At 34.6% G+C, this 18,161-nt stretch overlaps 1 protein-coding gene and 1 pseudogene across 1 annotated transcript; both read right to left on the bottom strand.

The window, feature by feature from the left end:
* Positions 1-4,778: 4,778 nt before the first annotated feature.
* Positions 4,779-5,572, bottom strand: LOC121158650 (annotated as a pseudogene).
* Positions 5,573-16,432: 10,860 nt separating this feature from the next.
* Positions 16,433-17,512, bottom strand: FUT9 (fucosyltransferase 9). Its single transcript, XM_040983094.1, has one exon. It carries the CDS (start codon positions 17,510-17,512, stop codon positions 16,433-16,435), a length of 1,080 nt encoding a protein of 359 aa, XP_040839028.1.
* Between the last annotated feature and the right edge of the window lie 649 nt (positions 17,513-18,161).

The raw sequence follows: 18,161 nt of genomic DNA, 5'->3' as shown, positions 1-18,161 counted from the left end.
AGCACTTGAGGGGGGAAGATTAGACTTTGAGCCTTAGCTCCAGTCGCATTTGAATTTATATTTTAGAACTGATGAGGTATAAAGAACTGTGCTTCTGCATTTCAATTTTTTTGTTAATGCTACAGATGTTTCCACTTTCTGAAGATACAGCTTAATGCCCATTCCTATTTTCTGGAGATAGATTTTAAAAGTAAGCATTTTTAAACAGATTACTGAGGTATGAAATATATTTATAACATACAATTTCACAAGCTATGATGTATGTATATACCATGAAACCAACACTGCAATCAAGTAATGGTTTTCTGAGAGTTTGTGTAAAATTTTTTAGCAAGTCATCTAAGTGGAAAAGTTTAGTTTTGAATGAGCATTTACACTCTATACTTTTTAAGAAATTTGTCCATTTCATTTAAATAGCACACAAATTAGCAAAAAATGGTTCATAATGTTTCCATTTTAACTAATAATACCTACAAAATTCATCATGTAAGTTCTTTCACTTTTAAAGTTGGTAACATATTTTATGCTTCTTATTAGTTTAAACATCTATTTATTTTATTAATCATATGCAAGGACTAGTTTTTGTTTTATGTATTATCTTCATAGTTAATATTTTTTTTTCATTTTATGACAGAGTTTCATAGGCTCTGGGATTCCCCCAACTCCTCTAAAAAGCCCTCCCCCAAATTGAATTCCTCCATATTGTTACACTAATACAGTTCATACCCAGTCATGATTCCTTCATTGTGGGCATGGACCGTACAGAGGGTCCAACATATTATTGTCCAGGTAAATTCAACAGTTTTTTATTATTACATTTCATTTTATGACACGGTTTCATAGGCTCTGAGGTTCCCCCAACCCCTCCTCGTTCCCTCCTCCCATGGTGGATTCCTCCACCTTATTGCAGTATTACAGTTCAAATCCAGTCATGTTTTTTCATTGCAAGCATGTACCATACATAGAGTGCAGCATCTTATTGTCCAGATAAATTCAACTGTTTCTTGGGGAGACCATCTCTGGTATAAAAGCAGAGCTGGCAGAATATCGTCCCGACCAATTAAAAGCCATAACATAACATCAACAATAGTTTACAACATTATGGAGTTAATTAACATGGCATTGAGTGACCGATATGTTAGAAAATATAAGTTCTTAACCATGTCCTATAACTACTTCATTGACATCTCAATTTTAGTTTATGCACAACCAGCTGCTACAAACCTTAAAATGGTTATAATAGGGTACTATTCAGCTGTCTTATGTCTATTTTCATTTTTAGATTTAGCAACTTATAGTCTTCAAGTGTTGATTTTTACTGAACTGCACTAATTTTAGGATAGTCCAAACTGGCTTATAACTGTAACATGCCATATATTAACAATTAAGAGGCAGAACAGTTTGGGGGGGCGGTGTGCAGAGAAATCTTCAATACCTTAGTGAGGAGCAACTAACTTTTCTGTCCTATCTAGTAAGGTATATGGGAGTCCAAGCCGACTTTTTCCTGACTGTTCTAATCTTTCCTTATTGATCTCTGTCTATCTGATCTAATTTTTGCAGGAGGTGGGGGGCTCTGGAGCAACCCTGATGGTCATTGAAAGAGAGGGTGGGGAGCCAAATTTGGAACTAAGTAAGGACCAGAGAAAGCTCCTCTCCCAAGTCCAGAATGAAATTTACTGTTCTTCTGTTTCTGAGAACCACTCAGGGCTCCTGGCTGTTCTGATGACATTAGATCCTGTGAGGAAGGGTCTGGGCTTCTTCCATCCCAAGTGGGAAATCCCATAGGCAATGGTTGATTTCAGAGTTCTTGGTCTATGAGGGCACTCCAATTCCCTGGATTGACATCATTTAATCTTAAATTAAAGCAAACATGTGGTATCTAAAGTTTTGGGATTGGTTCTTTTCCCTTAGCATAATGGTTTCCAATTGTCCCATTTGGCCTTTTTTTTTTTTTTTAAGTAGCTGAGTAGTATTCCTTGGAGTAAATGAACCAAAGCTTTCTTATCCAACTTATCCAATCTTCTGTTGATGGGCATTTTGGTTGCTTCCAAGTTTTTGCAATTATTGATTGTGCTGCTATGAACATGGGAGTACATGTTGGTTTCTCAAGAAACAGGTGTTTTGGATATATTACTAGGAGTGCTATTGCTGGGTCATATGGTACGCAGATTTTGAGTTGTTTGAGTGTTCTCCATACTGATTTCCATAGACGTTGTACCAACCTGCAGCCCCACCAACAGTTGAGTAGGGTTGTCTTTTCCCCACATCCTTGCCAGCAAGTGTTGTCGGTGTTTTTTTGTATATGAGCCATTCTTACTGACTTTAGGTGGTACCTCAGTGATGTCTTAATTTGGATTTCCCTTATTGCCAGAGAGCTTGAACATTTTTTCACATGTTTGTTTGCCATTTTGGTTTGTTTCTTTGTAAAGTGTCTGCCCATTTCCTCTGCCCATTTCTTGACTGGTTTGTTTGTTTTGGTGTTTTGGTTGTTCTTTATTTTTTGTTTAGTCTTTGTTTTCGTCTGTTGCTTATTTTTTTCTGATTAAGTTTAACTTTTAATTGGATGTGTGATGCAGCACTTTTTATCTTGTTAGCTAACAAACATTCTAAATATCTATAAATGTTTTTGAACTTTGCTTTGGACACAATTCAATTACTTAGGAATGGTTTGATTTTGTTAAGATTTGCTTTGAAACTTTGTCAGATATCAGCAGAGCAGCCCTAAATCCAGAACCAACTTTTTCTACTAAAGGTTTTCTCTCCTTTCTGATAGACACTGAAACTAGTCCTAAATTCTAATTAAATCCAAAGATTTTACCCAGTAATTCTTACAGTTTTTTTTTTTTTTTTTATACCACCTGGCCACATTAAGTGTGTTATGCACTCTCAGTTAAATAGTTCCATTTACTGCTGATCTTCAGTACTCACTCACTATCAGGGTCTCCCGTCCGCAGAAGAAATCACCCGACACTTGAGAGAGTCCCCGAGGCGCTTTATTCAGATCTTCCGTTAAAACCGTTATGTCCGTTAATTCCGTTACACTGAAGCCCCTCCCCTGCCAAGCCCCCCCACCCCCTCCCCCGCTTATCTGCCAAACCTGCCCAATCAGCTTAAAGATCACCAAGGCACACCAATCAGGGCAAAGGGCCAATCACAGGGCAGGAAACTGTCAGTGCCCCCAACAACTCACTCCTCCTCCCATTACCCTGGGTGCCATTGAGTGTTCTGTTCTGCAAACATGGTTGGCTGCTTTTGTCTCTGGAGAATGCCTACTTATCTCCACTGCCTAGCAGGTCTTTGGGCCTGTGTTGAATTTTTGAAGTGATTGCTGTGCTTTTCATCATTGCTCTTGCTGATGATCCATTTTTGACTTGTTTCTATGGAGCAAATATCTATAAATGACATGTTATCTCAATGGATTTATGTTACTTTCAGTGTCTTGACCTTTGATATTTTTATTATTCAGTTACATGATGATTTGTGGAGGATAATCTTTGTACCTGATCCAACTTTTATTTATTTATGTTGAGCAAAACAGCGTCCTTGAAAAAACCATTAATGTCAAAAAATGAAGTTATGCTTTTTTGTTTTCTTTAAATTTCAATAAGCGGTGTGTTGAGGTTCTTATCACAGTCTTAGATATTCAATGTAGTGTTAAATTAAATCTTAAATTATTTCAATATTAAATACTAACTTAAAATAAGTATGACAACTCATTGTCTCCAGATTTTGACAGATGTTCTCTGGGGAGAAAATTCACCCCTGGTGAGAAAAGTACTCCTAGAAGAGGGATGATACTTCTCAGTTCTCATGGAATTTACTTCGTAACTGTCATCCTGCACTCTGCTTATCAGGTTCTACCATAGGGAATGCCTTTGCTCCCACTGAATCTCACTGATTCAGTGACTCCTCCTGTCACATTGAAACTGAACTATTGTTTTTGTTGTTGTTACTTTACTTCTTTCGCTTCTAATTAAGTCACATGGTATACTTCCCTGAAAAGTAATACCCTCCATAACATCTGTACTGACTGGTTTAAATTCCATGTGCTTTCAATAGCCCTTTCTCATTTTTATTGGTTGTCTCCATCTTCTGATTGCATCTCTTCAGAGTGTATGAGTAATCTCTCTGAGGACAAGTCACAAAATGTGTGAGAGAAAAATTTGTTTCTAATATAGAAATTGTATCCTAAAAACATAGGGCATTTTCCAGAATTCAGTAAGCTCTAGATAAGTACTTGTTGAATGTGTAAATTGCTATACTGTGAGAGGAATATAGTTTCCTTCATTCAGAATTTACTATATATTTATTATCCAATAATTCAACCAAATTGTATTCTTCTTAAATTATGATTGCTTTAAACTACTAAATTCTTGAAGGATGCTACCTATTGACATTTTGCTTTCATATACTTGGCTGACAGCAAGCTGCATTCATTCTTTACAGCTGATTAGGTTTAATAATCTAAGGAGTACTGTTGCTTATAGAAAATTTGATTTTGTTCACAAAGTCCATGCATTCACTAATTTTAAAATCCATAAAAAAATCAATTTAACCCACAAAAAATTTTTTGTTCAGTTTCCCCTGATTCATTTTTTACATATTATTTTGTTAATCCAAAATAAAAGCCAAAAATGCAGCAATATTCCTCAAAGAAAGTTCTATTGGTCTTTTTAAGAAGTATATGAAAGTAAAAAAATATGATTGTATCAGTTCTAGAATATTATGATATATCCTGTTTTTGCAAGTTTATAATTCACAATAGCATATTAAAACTACTAAGATTTGCTCCAGAAATCCCAAGAGGCTTGACATCTTAAGTTAAGTTTGCCATGCGTCATGGGAAAATGGGACTGTTGCATTGCCAACTGGTGCAGCTTGGTCAAATCTGGCTGTGGAATGGCATACTGTCCTTGAATGGTATAAGCCTGACCACCTGCAAAGATGACCGGAGAACCGAACAAGGCTTGGGCTGTACAGGATGGTCACTCCCTTGGGGGGGGACTCCAACATGACCATGACTCAATGAGCGACTGAGGAATGCCAGCAATAGTGATGGCACGCTCAGCTGACTTGGGGAGCTTGTCCCCTGCCACCTGCAGCTGAGCCCCTGTATTCTCTCATATTTCCTTGATCTTGCAACCACCCTTTCCAATGAGAGAGCCACACTGACTCGCAGGAACCAGGAGCCTCAGGGTAACTGGAGGTCTGCTGGCAGCTGTGCTGTTGGTCATAGAGCTACTGATGTCCTCTTCCAGTTTGTTAATGATCATAGCAAAGGCTTTGAAGATGGCATTAGTGGGTCCAGCCAAAGTGGTAATTCTCTCAGGACAATTCCCCTCTGAAATGCTGATCCATGCACCGCTCTCCTCGCGCATTTTCTTGAACAGATTCTCCTTTCTTTCCGATGATATTGCCAACTTCCTTGCCATACATAAGCAGCCTAATAGTGAGAGTGACATTTAATCCACCTCCAATCACACCGGTGCCCATGTCGAGCAATGTTCTTGGGAGCTGGACTTCCAGTGGTCAAGTCTTTGGTCACTGGTGGGGGTGAAGGCCAAACTGCATGTGGGAGGCAGGACTGGATGGGGAGGGAAGGAGGAGCAGGCAGGAAGGGGAAGAGTGGGAGGCCAGGGTGGAACAACAGGGGCGGGCGGGAAGTCGAGGGGAGCCCCCCGCGGGCGGAGGAGGGTGGGTGGAGGAGGAGAAGGGGGAGGAGGACAGAGACCCCAGGGAGGGTGAGGGCTGCAGAGTGCGGGCTGGTGAGTGGAGGAGCCCGCAGGCTGTGGCTGCTCCAGCGGCTGCCTCTGTTGGTCTGTGTGGGCAGAATTATAAACCTCAGATTTTCCCAGTGTTTCACTCCAGTGAAGATCGTATTTGAAAAGTCTTTAATGGAGGGGGTGCGGATAATAAATAAATAAGATAAATAACTTTGTTCAACAAAATTTATTGTTGAATAATATTTTATAGTGAGTTCAGAATTATCGTATGCTTTTTCTCAACATGTATACATTGAGATATAAGAATAAAATTAAGTTTCTTTGTCATTTCCTATAATGTACCAGGAAAACAATTTTTTTTTCAGAGTTTTAATAGGATACTAGATGGAATCAAGTGTTTGGGGAAAGAATTACTATAACTATTAAGATTTTTTGCGTTTATGTTTTTGAAAATAATTTCATAGACGATAGTGTACATATGAAGAAATGCACGTAAGTGTGCAGATAAATACTTCTGTCATTTGATTTGCTCAGTTTAAGAATTTAAGATGAGAAAAAAACATTTTGAAGAAAAAAGCCCAATCACCAATGGATCCAAATGCAGCCTTGAATCCATTAAAATAATGCAATATTATGGAAACAAACTAGTATAGAATAGTTTACAGGAATGTCTTGATTGTGCTTTTTTGATATAATATTTGTAATGAATCATCCAGAAAACGTTTTATTTTTGAAACTTTAATTCAACACATAGCTAGATTTACATGTCAGAGAAAATGAATCTTCTTCAGTTAATGATTTTGAAAGTAGGTATTATAAATAACCAATGATAACTATCATACATTCAAATTAAATCATTTTATTTTAAATATTCACATTACAGGAATTTTTTAGGCCTGAATAGAACATTATCATTTTCACATCCAAGAAATAACTGGTGTCAAATCAGTGAGATATTGACACCGAATATAGAAAACATAATTGAAGAAAAACATTTCTTTTTACACATACAGTTTCAAATTCTTTATACATGTGTTTCTGCCTTGTCATCTTAGCACAGATTGCTGACATCACCATAACAGCTGGTCAAAATTTCACAAAATTATAGTAGTCACAACACATATTCATAAACTTCAAAGACAGCAATGAACATGAATCCATCTTAGAGCATTTTTAAGGGAAAGGCGTTTCAAATAGTATCTCCAGTTTAATTTGTGGCACAAACAATTCTTCAATAGCTGAATATACAGATTTCTGTGGCATTTTGCTTTTCATGGCTTATCAAAATATTTGCTTAGCTGCCATAAAATGCTATTTACACGTTGAATAAATAAAGGGAACAATGTGGTAGCAAACTAAGAGTCCAGGTCTTTATTTGCTGAGTGTTTTACAAGTATACAACATCTTGGTTGGTGAAGCTGGCTTCCACACTGCTAATACTGGCTCATCCTTACTTGATTTAATGCTTAACTCCCAGTTACAGCAAGACTCAGTTGGCTGATTCTCCCTTGGGATAGTAGCTACAATCACATTTTCTTATCATTACGCTAACTTCACTGAAGCTGTTAAAATTGAACTCGAAGGACCCAATCTTCTGCAAATAAATAAATAAATAAATAATGTATAAATAAGACTCCCACTGTCTTAATAACAGAGCAATGAAATTGCTTTCCAAAGTTATAAGTTTTTATGCTGATGTTTTAAGTCACTAAAATTTACATACTAGTCTTAATATTTCATTATTAATTTTACTTGGAAGGGGTAATTGGTCCAGACACATGATTTGTTTGGAATTAAGCCCTTTCAGAAGCATGTTTATTTTCTGATAAAAACAAAATAAGTTCTTGGAATGGAGTAATTTCTGTTATTCACATGACTGCTGCAAATAGTCAATATGTAAATGCATGCTTCTGTAGTAAAAATTCCTATCGTTTTTATATTTAAAAGGCTGTTTAAATGACTAAGAAAAAAAGGCTAGCTCCACTTTTATTCACCTACCAATTATATTGACTAAATATCTATACTGTCTTCATATTCTATGTTGCTACTCAATGGAATGTTGTGCAGACTGGGCTTCAAGTGTTCCCATGCCCCATCCCCATCTCTGGCAGTAGTACTATACTGACTTTGGCAGTGTAAAAAGAAAGATCTATCAATCTCATCTATGGGAAAGCTGCCACAATATTGTGTCCATAGAATATAACTAGTTAAGATTATTTTTTCACAGCTTCATGCTTTATAATATTAAGATGCTGTACAATAAATTGTATCATTTCCCAACAAATAATTTTATTTATTTTATTGCCAACAATAAATTCCAAGAAAAAAATTTATAGGGAAAATATACCACAATGTGTTGCAAAGTTTGGAAAAATACAAAGCAGCATTGTTTATTGACTCATTAACACTAGTGACATTTTCACTTTAGCAGATGTTTAGAAAGGACATTGAATCATGCACATGGATAGACACAGAGTCCATGTGTGAGTTGGCAGTGTAAATCTTATCAAAGCTCTATGATTAACCAGACGCATGCATTTTATTTTAATCTAATATAGATGTAATATCAGCATCTAATTTTGATCATATCTTATTTCAGACATGCATTGGCTAATAAAATAAGATTTTAAATAAAAGTTGATGTTTGATATAAAATAATCATGTCTTTTTTCAAGTGTGGAAAAATACTCTACAAAAAATAAGTAGAAAAGTGATTTCTGATCAATGTATGATTTTATCTATAAAAATCCAGATGACTATTTAGTGTGCTTACAACAGCCCTATTGTGTTTGCATTGCAATAATATACACAAAGTCAATAGCATTAAACACCTATTAGCACAATGCAATTAAATGCTTATTGGAAATACATGAACCTATAAACTGTACATTTGGCCTTAGATTTCAGGGTATTATTGAATTTTCTTGAATATGACAGGTACAATAGTGCAAAATTATTTTACAAGAATAAAACATACAATGCAAATAGCTTATGCGTTACTGACTGTTGCAGTTCATATACTGTACATAATTGGCACAAAATCTTTTCTTGTGACCTTTTTTCCATTCCTTACTTGAGTATAAGTTCTTTTATTTAGAATTGCTGTTGAATTATACTTTTTAAAAAGGTCTTGATATATACATGTCACTGTGTTCTTGAGCGGATAGAATAAAGAGGAAATATATTAAGTCCTCTAGTCTTGATTTATAGAAATTTATTGAAACTTTATTCTTCAGATTCTTTAGTCAAAACTCCTAAGGACTTATATATTAGCTTATTTCCTCTATTTCTCGTGACATGAGGTACCATTGCCCTATTTTTTTTTTTTTACATTGTAGAGCAGTGACATGGCCACACAGTGCGAGGCAGGAAGAAAATTAGGAAAAGTCTAGAACAACATGTAGCAGCCCATGTATCAGGTAGACTAATCAAATGATCATTTCTAATCAATTAAAATATTTATTAAACTCTTCTTGTGTGGTTCTAGTATGGAGTCCATCACCTTCCATTTCTAGATGAGAAATATGTGACTCAGAAATGCTGGTGAAATTGCACAGTAGATTGTGCAAACTACAAACAGGGTTCTCAGCCTTAGATTACTATTTTAGTTGTCAACACTTGTATGTTCTCTGCAGGTTTATGACCTTGAATATAGTTCAATGTTATTGGCATTTTTCCTATTTCAAGATCTCTGCTATCCATTTCCGATGATGAACAGCCTATTGTTCAGAACTAGAGCTTTAATAGATTCAGATGAGGAACATCTGAAAGCTGCTTGTTCCCGTCCCAGGGAGCTCTTAATATCAAGTATGATGTTTTTTTTCCCTTTAATTAATCATTTAAAAATATCAAAATATTTGAGACAGGTCATCTGTTATCTGAAAAGCAGACTACATAATAGTCAGATATTTTTGGCCTGATATCTTTACAGTTCTCAGAGACATTTAATCGGCCCCAGATGGATCCTCCTCCAGAATTCTCACCTTGGCAAAGGATGAAATCTTCATAATTTTCTCAGCAGAGATAAAAATGTACCTAATGAGGTCAATCTGAGATTGGGAATGTGGACATAATATGCATATTTCTCATTATAGGTAGTTCTCCTGATTAATTTAGTGTTTGGGTACAGTTTCTGCAAACCTACTTTTCGATCTTCTGCACCCTCTTTAATCAAAATGGAGTTTGGCCCATGTATATAGCATCACCACAGTTACTATACCCTTTGTAGAAATTGCCTTTAAATTTTTCAAAGAACCTGAAGTCATTTTTCACAGTGAAATCCCAGCAAGCTCTAACTGCACATATCTTATATATACAACTAGCTCAAAATTACTTGTTGGCAGATAACTCATAGTAATAATTGAATTTTTGGAGTTTTTCTAATGCACTAGTAATAAAAACTTCTAATGTTCTTTAAGTGAACATAAAAACTTATTAAGATATTATTTTGGTTATTATCCAGTTTTTCAAACAATTTTTTTTTTGTTTTAACATGCTGTAACTTAAAATTGTTCACATGAACATTGAGATAATTGATGTCAAAACTATTTATTATGCAAATACACTTTGGGTAGTACTAATAAGTTTGGAAGAATTATTTAATTTCTGCATCACTAACCAAATCTATTTCTGTTTATCGATTTTATATTCTGATTTTAGTAGGTTTTTTTTAACTGTAGGAAAAGAAGATAGAAATGTGATTATCTTCCCTAACATTCACAAGTAATCTAGGTGTAAACTAGTGGGGCACTGGAAGCAATATGCTAAATTAATGTGTTGACTATTCCCAGCCCTTGTTCCTTATTAAAGAATACTCTCTGAGAATATTCATGCTATTCCATTCTGTGGCTTGAGCTATGCCAATTGATAATAAACTATTAATTCAGTTATTGCCCATAACCATAATGGAAAATAAGGCCTGTGTAGATTTAAATTATTTTAAGAAATAATGTATGCACTCAGTAATGCAATGGTGCTTATTTATCACTACCATGGTTCTCTATAACACTCCTAGTACTTAGTTATTGCAGAAAACAGGAGCATTTGTTTCCACACTGTATTTCTTTCTTTCTTTCCTCCTGAAGATGATTTTTTTGGGGGGTTGGTTTAAATTTGCATTGATTCTTATAAGTTGCCTACTTAACATTTTCAGATTTGATTTGGAATTAAGGAAACAGCTTTGGATTCCTTACAATTATCTTCTACGTGTATAAAATATAATAATTGAACATTTGTTATCTAGTCACTTGAATCTAATTTCATTTGTCTCCACAAAAAGTATATGCCAGGAATTTACTACCTTCACCCCACAGATTCGAAAATTTGGGCTAAAAGAAACCTAAATCCAACTAATGAGGGGTAAAGCTCAGAGGTAATTCCAAATCCATGTGTTATGACCTCTTGGCATAACTCAGGAGCAAGATATCGTCTACCTATCAGAAAAGGACCTTGAAACCAGTCAAGCAGATTTTTAATCACATACAGTAGAAAAGGAGATCACAATGGCATTTGATTTAGTGATTGAAGAGGATATTAGTTATTATATTTTCCAGTCTTTCCCACTGCAAAATACAGACAAATGATTAGAACCCAATGAGATAATTAGAAATACTTTTTTCAACCTGTGCTACCTTTTACTTTCCCAATAGTTCCTCCAGGACAAGGAAGGACTGTGTAAAGCGGTGGGGTCAGTGATTTCTTTATATTAGTATTACCTTAAAACAAATTGGATTAGATCTCTGGAAATGAGGATGGACCACTCAGATTAAAACTCTCAATGATCCTAATGTTTATGCAGACTTAAAAACTACTGCTGTAAGTTGCACATAACTTGAAAGAATGTCTGGAGACTAAGTGACTTATCCTAAAGCACAAGCTTAGCTAATGCATTCCAAGTTTATGCATGAAAGATTAGGCATTGAAAATGTCCTGAATCTTGAGGTAGAAGTAGACTGTACTGGTGAATGATTTGTGGTGAAATGAAGAAAAGTGACACATCTTATCATTTGAACATAGAATATTACATATCTAACAGGTAGGTCATAGATTTTAAATTGGCAGCAAAACAAAACCATTCGAGGAAATATATGAAACCCAAATTGCAGAAGCTACCACAAATACAGAGAATTAGAAGGCTGTGTATCATGAGCAATCTTTCAAATGATCCTGAAACAGAAAATCCAGGAATTTCTAAGTCACATTTGTTTGTTTGAGAATAGATAGCTTACATAAGGTAGTTTGTACAATAAGTTAGTAAATGTATTGAGAGCATTTTTTGGAGGGAGGCATATTTGAAGAGATCACTTATACACTACTGAACCTAAGAATAATCTTCTTAATAAACACTAGTGATTCAGATCAGGGGGTGTAGAAATCATGTTTAATTGACAACAACTAAAAGTAATTGGTGTTGGAGGCGTACTTTTTTTTGAAGAAAAAAGTCAAAATGCATGAATGTATATTCACCTTGCATTGAAAAATAGCTAAATTGTCTTAATGTATTCACTATGGATTACACAAATTATGTGATTTTCAGCTGAGGATATACCTTAAGTGCTTTTATTGCCTCCTGAATTTTCTGCATCAGTAAATAGCTTTTAATACAATAAAAATGCATAGCATAAATAAATCAAAACTATTTTAAAATAATGCCCTAAATATGCTTGCTTTTTATGCAGGCAGTTGCAGAGTAAGTAGTGAGTTACTATGTACTTAGTTACATGTCTAAGGGAGGGGAGGATATAAGGAAGATAAATTAATTGAATTCATGTTATGTTACAAGCTTCAATGAATAAAACAAAGTTTGCTTTTTTTACACAAGTCAGTTCATGTTTCAACAGTTATTGGAAAGAGATGGCATCTGTTGGCGTCTTAGCATGCAGTAGCATAGCGTGCATTTAAAATGTCTTCATTGTACATGCAGGCAGAACATAAATATAAATAAATCACATAAATATAAAATATCTGATTAGTGCCAATAAATTGGCACTGTCATAACATTTATAGAAACAATTTGCATGAGTACAAATGACATCTGTTTACTCAACAAGAATTTGTTGAGAACTTTCTATGCATTAGGCACCAAGCTTATTCTTTAGGATCTGAAGCTTGTGATTTTAGAGCTTTAGTGCATTTAGCTAAGAAGCTTCCTAAGAGGGAGTAGAGTTCAAAGGAACTCAAAGATGAGATCAAGCCCCAGATCATAGCATTAGGACCTAAAACTTATTTTAATAACATTAATTCAAGCAAAAAAAATATTTGTAGATGATTACTTTAAGACTTGTGTAATACAATTTGAAAATGCAAAGGCAAAGATGATATATCAGCATCATCATTTAATGTTGTTATCATATTTAGCCTCCATTTGGTGGCCAAAAAGTCATATTCCACAAAGATTCCCTAACTGTTTGTTGCTTATGCTTTAAATTCTCTGAATTTTCTAAGTGTTCACAATTGAAATCATATTTGCACATGATAGCATTATAAGAAATTTTATACTAAATACAAATATTTCAAGCTGGTATTTTTTTCCCATTGAGATTTTTTTCAGTTTCTTTTTTATATTGTCATATTGATGGCTGTTAGACAATATATTATTGTCACAACTCTCTTTTCCAGTGCTTGCTACAACCATATATGGATAACTTATTACATATCATTATTTTAAAGCATATAAATGGATACTTAGATATCAAGACCTTTGGAGGCAATGCTGACTGATATTTATTTGAAATAAAACATTTCAATGCCCTATTTTTTATATCCACAGTTTTCTTCAGGAATAGTTATTCTTTCTCATAACCAACAACAACCAATTTTGTTGGTTCAGTGTATCTTTCACATGAGGCATCCTTTGAAAGGATTTCTAACCACAGGACTTATTCAAGGAGTGGTTGATACCTAGGTACTCTCTTGACAATGATGTTTCACTTAAATGTAGTAAAATTCATTTCCTTCTGCTAAAGCTCAACACCTATAATATTTAAATAAAGAAGAATGCTAAGAAAGTTAATATTTTCTTTTCTATGTTTTCTAGAGCCAAAGTTCTTCTACCTAGAGCACTGCTCTTAAAAACCCTTAAAATGCCAATCAAGCATTCACATTTTATAGAAATGTGGTTATACTTCCATGATGAGATGGGAATGCAATGAAAAGGAATTCAGGATTAAGAAAGATGGGATTTTGAGTTCTAATTTTAGCCATCATCACTAGTTTTGGGGCATGTGTATGAAAAGGTGTTTTTATGTGTCTGTATAAGTCTGTGTGAATGTGGATGTCTCAAATAAATAGTACTCTAGTTAATTCATACATTGGAAGAAGAAATTATTTATAAACATTTCCATAATTCTTTCTAGCCTGAACTGAAAGATTAGTGGACACAGAACAAATGATTAAATTGACGTATTTTGACATTTCAAATTTAAGTACTTATTCTTTAGGAGGTTGGTAATAGGTGTTTAGTTTACAGCTGTATAGTTGATGATTTAGCAATATATCCTTGGTTTGGATCATAGGCATATAATTATATTTATAGTCCAAGAAATAAGATCAGATTCATGGTCAACACCAAAGGCAATGACCCTCCAATATCTCCATTTATTTAAACCATAAGAATCCACTACAGAAAAGGCAAATTGATAAGGTACTAAAGGCTTTTCTGTTTTCAAAAAGGGCAGACACTTTCTATACTTGTTTGCAATAACCCTCTTTAGATTTTTGTGTTTTCTATGGACTAAAAAAACATGGCAAGATAAATTTAAATACATAGATTTTACTATTTGACAATAAAATAAACATCAGTGGAGTTGAGATTTTTACTTATCTATGAAGGCATCAGGGCAAACCTTTTGCAATTTGGCTAGAAGGGATTAACATGGAGGCCATTTATTTTGTACCAAGTGAGTAGACAAAATTTACAGCTAAGAAACATGTCAAGAAAATAAGCAGTTGGGGAAATTTACTACTGCTGGTCCATTTCCCAAATGGCTAGAAAGGATGCAGCTAAGCCCATCTATTTCCTGGTGACAGGATTCTCCTCCAGGTCACTGCTTTTCCAGGCCTGAAGCAGGGACCTGGATGGAAAGTAGAGCAGTCAGGACACAAACCAGCACCCCTATGGGATGTGGGTGCTTGCAGTTGAACTAATGCACTGGTCCCTGCTTTTAAAATTATATGAGTAAACATGCAGATTCAGACTCCAGCTGGAAAGAAGCTTTCATATTTTTTCCACTTTACTGTAAACTCCTTTAAGGCAGCAGTAGTCTTGTGTTCATATTAATATCAACCTGCATGGCCACTGTTAAAGAAACTGAAAGGATGTTCTATCCAAGGCAATAATTTTCAGTAGCTCTAATTCTTCCAGTGTCAGGTAAAAATCTGTCTCATAAGGCAATGTGCAATGTTGAACCTGCTTTCCTCTTTCTGAATGGAAATTCATCTAGATTCTATATAATGTGGAAGATTGCAGATTTGAGTTCTGCTTGTGTCAGTAGGTAATAGGACTAGTTACAAATAGACCCATAGGGTTGTCATCAGAACATCATTTTGATGAGCAGTATGGAATAAATATAGTAAGGATTCTTTTGGAGGAATATTTTTTTGCTTGAAAACTTGGCATCCATCTTTTCCCACTTAGTATCTGTTTATATTCTCATTTGCTTAGCTTCTTGACAGGCTTCTGAGTTACTTCCCCCCATTCTCTAACCTGATGGAGAAGCAATGATACAAGTAATAATCTGAGATGAGCTTTATTTAGATTTTCATAAAGCATAGGAAAAAATTCTCAGATACTTTATGTATTCTTCATACAGTAAAATGAAACTGTTTAAATCTTGGGGCTTCAGAAAAATCTTTTTTTAATTGATAAGCAATTAAAATTGTCCATACATGTAATTTAAAATATGATTTATGCCTATAGATATCCTTTTTGTTGAGTTGTTTGTGTGATAACAAACGTTATCAGGCAAAGAATTCAGATTTTCTCAAGTGTCATTAAGATTATTTCCCAGTTAATAAAGGTAACAAAATTTTGATGACGTTTGAATACGTGTGAATACTTTAACTGAAGTCATGAGAATAGTGATTACCTTTGCAAATCAGCTTAATGAAAACAAATGGGAAATATAAGAGTCCCTTCAACAGAACAGTTCTACTTCAGATCTTTCTTATTCATTACATGAATAATTCTGTCTTCAAAATTGTGGTAGATAGGTACGAATGTATCAATTACAGATAGTTTCACACTTTTTAAACTTTGAAGTCAAACAGCTTAGAATTCAGTTATAACACATTTTCCCTTTGTTATGTTATGCAAATTTGGAACTATGATTATAATACTTATTGAAAATATTTCATATTTTAAGATGTATCTTTTCATTTCCAAATAGATTAAACAGCTGATCAATGTGGAAACAACAACCAAATCACAATTTACATTACAGACACTACAAAATGTGAAATAACAATTTTTACAAATAATAAAGAATAAATTATTTTTCAGTGCATATAATTAGGTATATACAGTATAATTCAAAACCAAATCAAATGATTGCTAATGTTGAGCTCTTAAAAACCTCCATCAAAATATACATGTCACCCCAGAATGGATGATAAAAATGAATTGTGACATAAAAGCAGAATGTTGTTTTTCTTCTTATCCTTGAAATTTGGATCATCTATCATCAAAATATTTTACCAAGTATGCAAAACTTTTAATTCCAAAACCATTTCTCTAAATTACCAACAGACTTATATTCTTGATGCCTTTTTACATGATCACAAGCCAAGCATGCATGTGATTCCCAAAATCGTGGAAGATTCACGGTAAAATCTTTCCTCCAGTTAAAGTAACTAAGGTATAGCTTGTTGTTTTTGTCCACCTCCTTCAAATACTTTGCTAGCTCACTGGGAGAATTATAATCTTCTACATGAATGAATGAATCTGCTGGAATATAATTTTCATAGTTTTCCCTAGAAGGCCCCAGAACAACAGGCACAGAGCCAGCCAGAAAAGCATTGTAGAGCTTTTCTGTGATGTAATCTTTGTGGATGGAATTTTCAAAAGAAAGATAGAATTTACAAGTAGATATGGTAGGAATCAAATTTTTGTCATTGACATATTCTCCAAACGCTTGCCCATAGGTATGGATTTCAATGCTTTTACTTAGCTCATTGTAATATTTGACCCTGGCATGCTCAGGGTTCCAGTTGCTTACAACCCAACATACCAACTTCTCTTTGTTTGGCACTTCAAACACGAAGGGGTTTGTGCTCACCGTCAAGAAGCCATAAGGCACTTGGATATCTGAGTCACGGCGATAAGTCAGAGTCAGGTTGAACAGGTGCTCAATTCCACTCTTTTGGGGAGTATGAGTTGGTGATTCCAAATTCATCCAAATCCATTTCTGGAAGGGAGGCCTAGCTTGCTGAGGTAAGTTAGTCAGATCCCAACTGATGTCTCGGTGATGGATGAGGACTGCATGAGATTTGTTGTACAGTGAACGGTCTGTTGTGAGATGGCATCCTTGGATGTTGAACATTGCTTGGCAGGATGTTAAATCAAAGGTCTGCCCAAATGGCCATACCCACACCAGGATGGTAGTTTCGTTAAAATAATCAGTTTTGGTGGAGAAGAAATTTTTCATCTTCAGTACTGAGCTGGCTGACTCCATTGGACTGAAGATCCAGCTGTTCGTGGGCTTGATGTAAATGAGCAGACATGCCATGAAGCAACCCAGGATGATGCAGATGATTAAAAATGGGCGGAGAATTCCTTTGGATGTTGATGTCATAATTTTTTCTGTGAAATAGAGAAAAAGCAGAAGATAGAGGCAAGGCTGAATATATCCTCATAAGCAAAATTCTATATGAACAGATAGTATATTCTAAATTATCACAAAGTCAACTTCATTTTCAATTTCAGTGTTATCAAACTATGGAAAGAAATAGATTTCACATAAGCCAAGAAATTGCTTTTTAAAAGACATTTCCAATAAGTACTAGCTTATCTTCAGGCCAAGTTATACTTATTCCAATGCCACTCCTATCAATTCTATTTTAGGAACTGCTAGAAAACTGGCACAACACAGACTATCATCAACAAAGACATGACTAAAATGACTAAAATTTTAGTTTTTGAAGTCATATTGTATTTGTGAACATCCACTAGCTGACACAATCATATTTTACTAGCATTTTGATTCCTATAACATTATGGTTCAGGTGGAATCTAATGGAAAACTGAACTTTGAAAGAAAAAAGTGTACTCGCTTTTTGATAAAAGTTGATCTTTACTGTTTACAAGTGCCAGGATAACCATCTGGTATAAAATGGCAGTCTTAGATTAGATATTCTGTATCTTAAAAATAAGTATACATACATAAATTTTGAGAAATAAAAATTCTAGTGTATTTCATTCACATATTTTTCTTTGTTTATTTG

The sequence above is a fragment of the Ochotona curzoniae genome, unplaced genomic scaffold, assembly GCF_017591425.1.
Source record: "Ochotona curzoniae isolate NIBS_2020 unplaced genomic scaffold, NIBS_Ocur_1.0 contig_3819, whole genome shotgun sequence".
NCBI classification, from domain to species: Eukaryota; Metazoa; Chordata; class Mammalia; order Lagomorpha; family Ochotonidae; genus Ochotona; species Ochotona curzoniae.
Note: the sequence above shows the minus strand (reverse complement) of the source record. Positions and strands in the feature narration are given on the sequence as shown.

Coding starts and splice junctions, on each gene's coding strand:
- FUT9 (XM_040983094.1), bottom strand. CDS start 17,512: ATGACATCAACATCCAAAGGAATTCTCCGCCCATTTTTAATCATCTGC.